This window comes from Hibiscus syriacus, unplaced genomic scaffold (genome assembly GCF_006381635.1).
Source record: "Hibiscus syriacus cultivar Baekdansim isolate YM2019G1 unplaced genomic scaffold, ASM638163v2 tig00116951_pilon, whole genome shotgun sequence".
Classification (NCBI taxonomy): domain Eukaryota; kingdom Viridiplantae; phylum Streptophyta; class Magnoliopsida; order Malvales; family Malvaceae; genus Hibiscus; species Hibiscus syriacus.
In genome coordinates, this window is record NW_024063482.1 from 2703222 (window position 1) to 2715760 (window position 12539).

The 12539-nt window shown below is 34.3% G+C and overlaps 1 protein-coding gene across 3 annotated transcripts; it reads left to right on the plus strand.

Annotated features, from left to right (window-relative positions):
• The first annotated feature begins 4929 nt into the window (after positions 1 to 4929).
• LOC120188626 (flowering time control protein FCA-like) lies at positions 4930 to 10547 on the plus strand. 3 transcript variants are annotated; one of them, XM_039192025.1, is made up of 15 exons: positions 4930 to 5533; positions 5698 to 5768; positions 5896 to 5974; positions 6152 to 6234; positions 6330 to 6381; positions 6680 to 6747; positions 7313 to 7379; positions 7942 to 8021; positions 8122 to 8186; positions 8531 to 8590; positions 8685 to 8997; positions 9595 to 9750; positions 9843 to 10025; positions 10260 to 10341; positions 10445 to 10547. In XM_039192025.1, the coding sequence occupies exons 1-14, from the start codon at positions 4999 to 5001 to the stop codon at positions 10329 to 10331; spliced, it is 1884 nt and encodes a 627-aa protein (XP_039047956.1). In that variant the 5' UTR covers positions 4930 to 4998; the 3' UTR covers positions 10332 to 10341; positions 10445 to 10547. The 3 variants fall into 3 exon arrangements, with proteins under 3 accessions (XP_039047956.1, XP_039047955.1, XP_039047957.1); XM_039192024.1 differs by having other exon boundaries at positions 10260 to 10547; XM_039192026.1 differs by having other exon boundaries at positions 4931 to 5533; positions 10269 to 10547.
• The last annotated feature ends 1992 nt before the right edge of the window (positions 10548 to 12539 follow it).

A 12539-nucleotide genomic window follows, 5' to 3' on the forward strand; every position in this document is an offset into this window, starting at 1 on the left:
CGATATATACGAGACGCTGCCTACTTGCATCTGCGTTATAAAAATGTCCATAAACAATTGGTAAGTTTATAGACTTTTGGTTTGAAAATGTTTGGTTAAGTACCTAGAATAGAATAATTTGCTGTTTGTAGGTTTTAGATGTGTAGAAAGTGTTGTTTGAGCAAATGTTTGGTTTCTGCAGGTTAATCTCAGAAGTGAACTGCGTGAAAATGATGTATGGCTGCAAAGTTGATTCAATAGTTTAATTGATTGTTTTGATTGTTTAATTGATTTGTAAAAGTTGATTCAATAGTAGATGATTGGAAATAAGAATTATTGCTTATTTTTTGATTGTTTAATTGATTTGTAAAAGATGATTTGTAAAAGTTGATTTGTGTAATTGATGCGAACATAATTCTTATTTGTGCTTGTTTAATTGATTGAAATGTAATGGTTGATTTTGTTGATTTCAATCTGCATTATGTTGAAATGAAAATCGCAATGCGAAATGAAAATCGCAACGAGAGAATCGCAATGCGAAATGAAAATCGCAATGCGGAAATGAAAATCGCAACGAGAGAATCGCAATGCGATTTTCATTTCGCATTGCGATTTTCATTTCCGCATTGCGATTCTCTCGTTGCGATTTTCATTTCGCATTGCGATTCTCTCGTTGCGATTTTCATTTCCGCATTGCGATTCTCTCGTTGCGATTTTCATTTCGCATTGCGATTTTCATTTCGCATTGCGATTTTCATTTCGCATTGCGATTTTCATTTCCGCATTGCGATTTTCTTGTTGGGATTTTCATTTCGCATTGCGATTCTCTCGTTGCGATTGTAATTTCCGTGTTGCGATAGTCAAATGCATGCCTAATAAGTGATAAAACTGAATAACAAGAGTTGGTTAAGTCAAAATGGTTGGCCTGAGTCATTAATTCAACTGAAAATGTTAAAAGTTCACACATAAAATCCAATACAACGTTTGCATTTAAAAATCACCTAAGTTAACAGTCCCAAAAGGTGAAGCCAATTGTGATTGGGATTTAAAGATGATTGCCTTTTGCTTGACACCATATGAGCTTTGGATTTTGATGAGGATCCATATTTTGGTAGAGGAAAAGATGATTTTGATGGCACTGGTGATCCACATGTCAACCTTGTATGACCACTTTCCTTGCACCGACTACATGTCGATCTCTTCTTCTCTTCACCCTTAGACGGTATACGATCGTGACTTTTTGGTCGGCCAGGTAGCCTTCTGTCCATGGCTGGTGGCAAAACTGTTTGTAAGTCATCTGGTATGTCCCACTCAGAAGGATGTGGAATAGGGTAGACAATCTCGGCATAAGTCTGTCGATAAACTTCTGTAGTGTAGCAATCCATAGCGTATGCGCTTGAATCATCTTGGTTTAAATGAAGAGCAACTTTTATAACATGGCCACACGGATAACCAGATGTTTGCCATTTCATACAACTACACGTCTTGCATTTAGATCGACTAGCCCATTTAAGTTATTATCCAGTACTTGAAACAAAGTGTTTGAACATGGTTCAACTCTCCATGACGTTGACTTCACAACACGTTTCGTTATCTTTTTTTCAGTCCATGGTGTAACACGATGTTCCAATGTTCCTGTAAATTTAAAAAACAAATTTAGTAAAATATATAAATATGATAAGTTACGAATTCAAAGAAATAATACCTGCATGGTTTCTTTTCTTGTAGTACCACTGTTGAATAGAGGCTCGAAAAAACTCCATTAACATAGTAATGGGTAATTTCCGGGAATGACGACTTAGAGCGTTGATTGATTCTGCACTATTAGACGTCATGAAACCATATCTTGCTCCAAGTTGATGTACTCTTGACCATCTTTCAAACCCGACATCTTCTAGTGTTTGAGCACACTGAGGCAAAACACGTCTTAAACAATTTATATGCTTATTGAAATCCACTTCCCGATAAGCTTTTACAGCCTTCCAGTATGTCCATTTGTGCTTTTTTATACCAGCATACCTTGATTTTAGATTTCTATACAAATGAACACCACAAAGTCCATGAAAAGCATCTGGGAAACACCTTCTAACAGCGTTGTCAATTGAGTTTGCCCTATCGGATATGATTGTCAGATTGCTAATAGGACCTATGCAATCCCTAAGATGCCCCATAAACCATGTCCATGAATCAGAGGTTTCAGATTTGCCAACCCCGTAAGCTATTGGCAATATCCCATTGTTAGCATCCATGGCTACTGCTAATAAGTTTACTCCAAGGTATCGACCTTTCAAATGTGCTCCGTCAACTATAATAACTGGGCGCATGCAAGTAATAAACGAACGAATCTACAAAATAATATACACAAGAAATATAATCATTTAAATGTGAAATGCATGTAACTAACAAAAATGAGTCAACAAAATTATATTGATTTACTAACCGTAGCACTAATGGCGATAAACAGCAACTCAAAGTGTCCATCTCTATCTGTTTTGATATGAGTTACTGACCCAGGATTTTTCAGCTTTAAATTGTGACAATAAGCAGGCAGTTGGGCAAACGATGCTTCTGGCGACCCCCTCAACAATTCCAAGGCATAACATTTGGCTCTCCAAGCTTGAGAATATGATATACTAATCTTGAACCGAGCATTCATGTCAGTCATAATTTCATGTCCCCGATATACCCTGCCATTCAAAAACATTAACTCAGCCAAAAACCACCCAACACCTTTTTGTTTGCCTGTCTATGGTGAGGAAAAACTTGGGTTCTTGAACATGTATGTTTATCAATAAAAGTCCTAACTTGAAACATTTCGCAATCTTTTATTCTCTTTGCAATCATACGCCACGTACAGTTTTTGTCAATCATACACCTTATTTCGAAACGATCTTTGCTTGATTTGTTAACTTTTAGTTGATAGCCATCTTCCACACATTTCGTATACAAAGCTATCTTCAAGTCTTCCTTTGTATCAAAACAATCATCTTTCTTGATACGAATAACTTTTGTGTAACAATCAACTGCTTTCTTTACCAACTATTCTTCCGGTATCTGAAGTAATTCTGGCATATTCCAGTTATACGCCCATGGCATTTTCTTTTCTTCGGGGACTTTTTCTTCTTCTTTTTCTTCTTCAGGATTATATGAATTACAGAATGGATGTTCAACATGTTCATTCACAGTCGTAACTTCCTCCTCATTATCATCAACAATACATTCTTCGGCAACGGCTGTTTCATCATCAAAATTCGGGTATTGACCAATATCAAAATCATTACACGCAGGGTCTGTTTCTTCTTCTGAAACATCATCAAAATCCGTGTATTGACCAATATCAAAGTCCGGATATTGACCAAGACCAAATTTCGAATACTGACTAGTACTCATTTTTTCGGTTGGCTCATCATCGTCTAACTGGTCAATACGAAAACCGGAATTTGGTGCTGAAAGTTGATTGGGATTTGGATTAGAGAAAGGTTGTGGGTTTTGAGAAAAACTTAGTTGATTACTACCCGCTACTGACCCAACAATACTACTTCTAGGTTCAACAACATACAATGTAACATCATCTTGTGAAACACTAATGTAAGCAATGAATCGTTCAACATCTTCATTGTCGGTTAACAAATAAACTTTACCATTTCTCTGATAAGATAGCCTAAATCCACTTAGGGGCTCTAAATTCAATTTATTTGAAACACGTAGCATTAGAGTTTCATAAGTTAACTTTTGTAAAGACAATTTTAGTTGAAGATTCATGGGTAAAGGCATATATTGTAAAACACCATGAACATTATCCCATGACCCTCCAAAACACAAATCTATCCAAACATGATCAACATTAGATGATTTCATGGTTGTAAATTAATTTACTAAACAGACGAGCTGCGAAACTAAAACCTGTTGCCGGATTGGGAAGGATGTCGTTGGATATAGGAACGGATGTCGCCGGAGAGAGTGATAGATGGAGATGGAATGAGTTACGATTTAGGGATTTAGTTTATGATTTGCTGCTGTTGCGTAGTTATATACCCAAATTTTCAGTGTTGTGATTTACAGATTCTCGTTGCGATTTACGGATTATCGTTGCGATTTACAGATTCTCGTTGCGATTTACGGATTATCGTTGCGATTTACGGATACGCGTTGCGATATACGGATACGTATTGCGATTTACGGATACGCGTTGCTATTTACGGATACACGTTGCGGTTTACGGATACGCGTTGCGATTTATGTGTTCGCGTTGCGATTTTCATATTCGCGTTGCGATTCTTGAAAATCGCAATGCGAATTTGTACTATCGCATTGCGATTTTCAAGAATCGCATTGCGATTTTGGAAACTGATTTGCGATTCTGGGGATCGCGTTGCGATTTTTATTTCGCGTTGCGATTTTGTTGGTCATTTTGGCAAATCCAAAAAAAGTTGGTTAAAATCGTATATTATAAGGCATTTTTGGTCACTGAGGCGATTTTCTCTTTTTTTATTAATCTAATATGATTATAAGTAAACTATATTCTAAAAATTCTCCTCAAACACCTTTACAATATGAGATCTCTAAGTATAACAATTACCCTTTTAGACACTAAAATTATTTTATTCGTACATTTTAAAAATATTTTTAAAATAACTTCTAAAAAATTTAAACATAGTTTATTAACCCTTGTTCATCATCTATATAGTGCCCTATATTCACTGGAAACGGGTTAAATAATAATTCAAAATTGTTTTACTTAGTGTTCTATATCTTAAATATTTATTTCATCTCATTTAATAACAAAGTAGTTAATTGTAATTTTGATAACTAATAAAAGAAATAATAAAATATTATTTGCTAAACCTAATTGTAATTGAATTTGGCTCCATAATTAAAAAGTACTAAAAGTCTGACACAGAACTCGAGGGAAAAATCGGGTTTCTCATAAAAAAGTAAAACGGTTCAGCGTTTTTCTTATTCATCTGTACTTCACTGCTTCTTCTTCTTATTTTCCAGGGCTTTGAAGCAGATCCATTGATGGACAGACACAGAGATCGCGGAGAACGGTTCAACGATCACCCGCCCTTAAACCCTACTCCTTGGTTTCCCAATGCTCCAAGACCTAATTTCCCCCCCGACTACCACCACCAGCACCACTATCATCATTACAACAACCGGCCTCCCCACCAGCAATTCGATTACCGGCCTCCCCACCAGCAATTCGATCACCGGCCTCCCCGCCAGCAATTCGATCACCGGCCTCCCCACCAGCAATTCGATCACCGGCCTCCCCACCATCAATTCGATCAACGGCCCACCCAGCAGCAGTTCGAACACCGGCCTAGCCAGCAGCGATTCGAGCACCGGCCTAGCCAGCAGCCATTCGAACAGCGGCCTATCCAGCAGCAATTTGAGAACCCTCCGAACAATCAACACCACTTTGAACGCGTCCCGGAGCAGCATCAACCACCGAACAGTGAACAAAACGACAGGTTCCGGTCCAACGGTGGCAACGGTCCCAATTCCGGTCGAAAGAGAGGGTTTCACGATTCTGGTCGAGGAGCCTCTCCAGGTAACAACTTTAGATTACGTTTAAGCATAATATATTTTGGTTGTCTGTGCCCAATTGCCCCGTTTCATTTTTGCTTGGAATGCATGATATATTTTTACAATTTATGAACCTCTTTGTAAATTACATAACTCGTATTTTCTCTCATTCCTCTTGAAAAAATTCAGAGCATAAAGATGGAAGCAATATACCAAAACTTTATGTAGCAACGGTTCCGAAAAATGCTACTGAAGAATCTGTAAGCTATTGTCACTTAAGGGGATTATGCTTCTACTAGCTATGAGCTCCTAATGTTACTTTTTCAAGTTCAGTTCATTGAATATGTGGCGTGAGTAACTATTGGGTTATTTCTCTTTTTTTGTTAGATCCGCATCCTGTTTCAAGAACATGGAAATGTTGTTGAGGTCATTCAACCAAAGGATAAGAAAACTGGTGAACTACACGGTATGTACAATATTTTGTAATATAGAATTAGTTGTGATTTTACTTTTAAGCAAAACTGGGTTTGTTATCAACTAAGTGGCTGCTTTCAGGAAATAAATGCCTTGTTTGTCATAGACTTACAAAGTTGCGATAGATGGTAGCCTGCTTGTAATGTTATGCAAATGATGCTGTTTTCAGGATATTGTTTTGTGAAATATGCAATGGTTGAGGAAGCTGAGAGAGCAATTGCAGCTTTAAACAATTGCTATATGTTTCCTGGGGTATGTTCTTTATTTTCAGTCTGATAAGAAATTCCATGTATGTTGGTTACAGTAGTGTGGTTAGGTATACCTTTCAGTATATTTGATTTTTCCAGGAATCGACTACCATCAAAGTCAGATATGCTGATGCTGAACGAGACCGCGTTGGTAAGGTTTTTACCCATTAGAACTTATATGGTCACTATTCTATACATTGCATGCAACACCTTGAAAATCCCGTCAACATTTTTACATATTTAAATGTTAAATTCTGCTAGATACATTATGACTTTCCTCAATAGACTTTTAGGCTTTGTTGATAATAAATTTATTGCATGCAAACAGTTATATGCAATACGCTAATCAAACACCCCTTAGAAGATGGCAGAATTTTCAAAATTGCAATATAGTTTGATTTTCTTTTTATCTATATTTGTTCTGAGTGCTTTGTTTGTTTGTGTGGTAGGGCTACTTCCAGATAAATTATACGTGTGCTGCCTAAATAAACAAGCTTCTAGAAGGGAGGTTGAAGAAGTATGTTCTGTATACACTGAGAGCTCATGCATAGTTTGGTTTTACTTGTACCAATTAATTTCATTACTTGTGCTTGATTACGGTGCAAGATGTGAACACTGCCATTCTGTCCAAGGATTTAGCTGTTACCAAATGTCTATCTTTTCATTTTGTTCTTTAGCACCAGAACAATCCTTTCAGATTGAAAAGATATGCTGTTTATGTTAGACCATAAGAATTTTGTGTTATGCATGATGAAGCAGCCTGCAAACTATAATAAGATGCATTTGTACTTGCCTGCATGTAGGATGGGCTCTATTAGCGTATTTGATATTTGGTAACATAGTTACATTATTCTGCTTAGGTTACTTGTATGATTGCATTAGTGTATATCTATGCATTTTAACTATTTAAAGCCTGATTCATGTCATGCTGAGTCCTGCATTCGCTTGTAAACCATATGTTTATTTTTTCCATTTTCATCTCAATGCTTCCCCCAAAAATATTTTTTCTCTTCAAAGTCAATATTGGCTATAGTATATCTCTTGTGTTTTGAGATGTATTCAGCAAATATTTCTTCTTTCAGATATTTTCTCCGTATGGCCATGTTATAGACATCTACATTGTACGTGGCGAGCACGGGGAAATGCGTGGTTTGTTCTTATCAATCTTAATCATCTCTTTTATTGACTAACATGCTTGCTTAGAATGAACATATTGAAATATGATAAATATGCTTTATCTGCCAATGTGATTTCACCAGATTAGCTTCATGTTTACAACTGGATGTTGAATGTTTTGTCTAGTTGTTGTATCTTTTTTTTCTTTCATTTTTAGAACACTTTATTTGGCTTTGTTTTCCGACACTAATGACACAAAAATTCTCAAAAACTACCCTTGTTTAATCATTGCTGTTTTTCCCCTTGAAAAGACTATCTTCTTGTTTTCACTTTGATTAATCAAAAAGAGTATACAAATCATAATGATGCTATTCTTTTTTGTCCATAAATGTAGACCTCATTGTGGTCTATGGTTTTACTTTACCTCTAAAAGCCTCTTAGTCAAAAAGTTGGGTTCTATGATAAAAAACTCATCTACGCTTTGCCTTTTCATATTAATTAACTCTTTTTCTCCCTGTTGAATCATTGGAATAGTTAAATGTTATCAGGCTTTAACCGCGGCTGCTTCTGAATAGACATTTATGCTTTTTTAAAGGATGCGGATTTGTCCAATTTTCTCACAGAGAAATGGCTCAGGCAGCTATCAGAGGATTAAGTGGAATTTTCACTATGAAGGTAGTAATGCTCATGAATTATCATTTTGTTGCGTTTATATCATCTTATGCTAACGAAGAGTACTAATTTAGTTGTTATTTTATCCCCGTGCCTTTTTTAGGGTTGTGACCAGCCATTGATTGTTCGATTTGCAAATCCAAAGAGACCTCGGAATGGGGAACCAAGGTTTCTTCCTGGATACTTGACTTTTTTTCATTATACTTGTAACCATACATTGCTGTTTTGTTTGATCCTAACATATTATGAGAGAATTGCATTTTAGTCACGCCTGACATTGTCCATTTAATTTACTGTCATTTAATTACAATATATACACAGTTTAAGGTCTTTGACCTTCATATTAGGCTTTCTAGTTAGATATTCCAACCTGCAATGAAGCAAAACCTTTTTCAAGTTGTTGCTGAATTATAGAAACTTGATTTATTGTCTGATTTGGCTTATAACTGCATGGTTTAACACAACTTGCTCTTTCATAGTTAAACTATGTTAACATATTGCTCTATTTCCAGGGGCAATTATGCTTTTAATAGCATAACTTCTGGATCCCATCCTCAAGAATTTGCTATGAGGTAAGTTCTTTTCCCTTAATTTTTTGATTACTTTTAACATTTTATTCATGTTCAAGAAATTTGATTTACTTTCTTTGTTGTTTGCTTGTTCCAGACCTGTGCCAAATCTTGGTGACCCAATGGGAGGACGTATGCCACCCAACGCATCATATCCAATGCAACACATTTCTACAAATTCACAGCCACAGGGTCCTCAAGTTGCAGCATATCATGGTACTTATCAATCATATCCTCCAGTTGAGCAAGCACACTCACAGCCTATTTCACTGCCATTGCAGCAAACAAAAACTCCACAGGAATGTTCTCAATCATCTCACCCAGCTGTCTCTGAGCAGAAACAGTTGCCTCTTATACCACCATCATCGCAGATTCTAGCCCAGCAGGATTCAAATGTCCCCAAGCTAGAGGTACAAGGTTTATTTTATATATTTAGTGAAAATGCTTTTATTTTATTATATTCTTATTAGGAGTCTGGAAATGTTAAATGCCAAGCACAAAGGTGGCTTGAGATTTTATCCGTTGATAGTGTTATGCTTTGGCTTAACAGAGGAACTGCAGATGCTATATACTCGTGTTGTCATGCTTATTATGGATCCATTCCCCGTTTGGCGGATAAACATTTTCTATATTATACTTGCCTAAAAGAGAAACTGCATCGTACTGATTTCTGACATAACAGATGCACTGCCACACTATAATTAGCAACAATTACGAATCCACAAGGAGATCTGAGAAATCTTCAGAATGGTATATTCCTAAGAAAAGAAGACTTTTTTCAAATTCTTAAAGCCTCAGCAATCTCTAGCAATATAAAAGGACTCTTGAACTTGAATAGGAAACAGATGTAACTATCATGTCATTTGCCCTTGTAGATGACTATCAAAAGGATCCCTTTCAATAATATGAACACTTGTCTCTTGATTCACTTTTCTTTGTTCATTTTTTCCTCTTATGATAATGTGCTGTAATTGAAGATTCGACTCCAATTTCTCATATTTCTTCAGTTTCCACAGACTGGAAGTAGCCAGTCAGTTGCTGCTACTTCAGTTGCGCATGCAGTACCGCAAAGTCTTGAGACTTTGCCAGAGTGTGATTGGAGTGAACACACCTGCCCTGAGGGGAACAAGTATTACTATAATTGTGTCACTTGTGAAAGCAGAGTAATTTTCCTGCCTTCCATGGTTGTTGCATTTTGCAGATTGTAATTTTTCTTTCCAAGTGACTAGCAATATGTGTTAAATTTGTATTGCAGTGGAATAAGCCAGAGGAATTCTCATTATTCGAGAAACTGTTGCAGAAGCAGCAAAATCCTGGTGGACATATTCAGTCTGACTCAACTGGTCTTGCAGACCAAGTTTCTCAAAATCCAGAGGTGCAACTTCAGACCAGCCCAATGCATCAGAAACTCAAAGTTGAACAACCTTTTTCTACATTGGTTAGAAGTTATAATTTTTTTAGATTATTTCGTTTTTATCATTGCACTCTTTTCCAGCTCAGAGGCCTCGCGATAAAAGTAACTGTTGAGCAACCAATACAGATTTTTTCTAATGAAAAAACTTTATCGAATTTTCTAGACGTATTTTGTGTCTGTGGATGCTGCATCTCATACTCTGTTTCCTTATTATGACATTTCTAGATGGTGTGATTTGCTTAACTTCGGTTTATTCAGATTTGCCAGGGATTGGACCATTTGGAAATGAAGTCTGAAGCAAGTCCTGTTGTGGATCCAACGTCTGTTTAACTGCTATCAGGTGGGTTGTCCATTTTCTGTAACCTCTCATGCTAGGAACAATTTGCTATTGTGATTTTGATAGGAAACTCAGATCAGGAACAAATTAACTTTAACCATTTCAGTTATTCACTCTCAAAACCAGGATGTGGGGAAATTTAGTAAAGGACTGTAGTTGCAGCTTTGTAAAGAACGTTTTAGACTTAGGTGGAGGGATGCCTGCTGTTATCGATTTGAGAGCGATTTAAATATATTTCGATTATTAGTTCGACCTTGTTTTATAATAGTTGACTATGATTGCAATTGTTTTACTTGTATTGGTTGTGATCAAAATTTTAATTATTCTAAAACAGTTTTATTTATTAGTGTAATGAAAAGTAACAGTCTTTATGAGGGCAGTGGTAGGACCTAGGAATTGCGTAATATGTTTATAACAATTATCTCAAATTCAGCATTCATAAACATTATAGAATTGTAAAACATCAAATGCTTTGAATAAATCATATATAATTTTTGAATGATTGAATGCAGTAATTAATTTAAATATAATTATTTTTATTTTAAATTAATAATGCTATAACTTTAATATAATATTTAAGTAAACGATTAAAATTTACACCATTTTATTTGATAAAATTTAAAATTCTTTAATTCAGATTGTGTGCGATAAAATTAAATTATCAAGAATGTAATGATTGTGGTTTAGGATAATGTTGCGTTATTGGTAAAATCAAAGGAGACAATAGACGAATTATCCCTAACTACCCGAGCCACAAATTATATGAGGCCAAAGTGGTGTTTGTTTTTGCAGAGGTAAAAGGTCTGCAGTCTGCAGACCACATCTGCAGCAGAAGAGGTATATCAAAAGTCTGCAGTCTGCAAGAAGAAGACTGTTTGTTTTTTAACGTCTGCAGTCTGTTAAAATGAACTGAAATATAAATAAACTGACTTTTTAAACTTAAAAGAGTTTTGCAATACTGAGATTTAAATAATTTTAGCTTTACAATACTGAAATTTAAATAATCCATACAACTACAATAATAAATTATTTAAAATAAATCAATCCATATTTTAAAATAAATCAATCTATACTAATAAATTATTTAAAATAAATCAATCCATACAACTACAATAATAAATCAATCCATATTTTAAAATAAATCAATATATACTAATAAATTATTTAAAATAAATCAATCTATATTTTAAAATAAATCAATTCATATTTTAAAATAAATCAATTCATATTTTAAAATAAATCAATTCATACTAATAAATTATTTAAAATAAATCAATCCATATTTTAAAATAAATCAATCCATATTTTAAAATAAATCAATCCATACTAATAAATTATTTAAAATAAATCAATTCATACAACTACAATAATAAATCAATCCATATTTTAAAATAAATCAATCTATACAAATAAATTATTTAAAATAAATCAATTCATACTAATAAATTATTTAAAATAAATCAATCCATATTTTAAAATAAATCAATCCATACTAATAAATTATTTAAAATAAATCAATCCATATTTTAAAATAAATCAATCCATACTAATAAATTATTTAAAATAAATCAATCCATACAACTACAATAATAAATCAATCCATATTTTAAAATAAATCAATCCATACTAATAAATTATTTAAAATAAATCAATCCATATTTTAAAATAAATCAATTCATACTAATAAATTATTTAAAATAAATTATTTTAAAATAAATAACCTTATTAAATTATTTAAAATTATTTTAATAAATAACTATATTTTATAATTGTTCTTGAAGAGGTTTGAAGACCTTTGAAGACATAAAACCAAGTCTGCACCAAGAAGAGCTCGCGCAGACGTTTGAAGAGCTTCTGTCTTCTAAAAAATAAACAGTCTGCGAAGCCTAATGTCTGCGCGTGGTCTGCGCGACACAGACATAAGTGGTTTGAAGAGCTTGCACAGTAAAAACAAACACCATCTAAGTGTCGCACATCCACGCCTTTTGAATATCCTCAAAGATCCCAGATATTTGGTCAATAAAACAAGGCGGCTAAATTGCATTCTTCACATTTGTGGTGTCATATATGATGTTATTTTGGATAATCTGTTTTGCATAGTTTAATTTAAGATTATTTTAAAATAAATTTTAATTTAAAATATTATACATATAATATTTTCGATTATAATTGAAAAATTATATTGTGAGATGTAGGACTTA

Bases quoted from the DNA above. Each gene is read 5' to 3' on its own strand.
- LOC120188626 (XM_039192024.1), top strand. From the start codon at position 4,999: ATGGACAGACACAGAGATCGCGGAGAACGGTTCAACGATCACCCGCCC. The intron at 5,534-5,697 runs GTAACAACTTTA...GAAAAAATTCAG, and splicing joins TGGTCGAGGAGCCTCTCCAG to AGCATAAAGATGGAAGCAAT. The intron at 6,382-6,679 runs GTAAGGTTTTTA...TTTGTGTGGTAG, and splicing joins TGCTGAACGAGACCGCGTTG to GGCTACTTCCAGATAAATTA.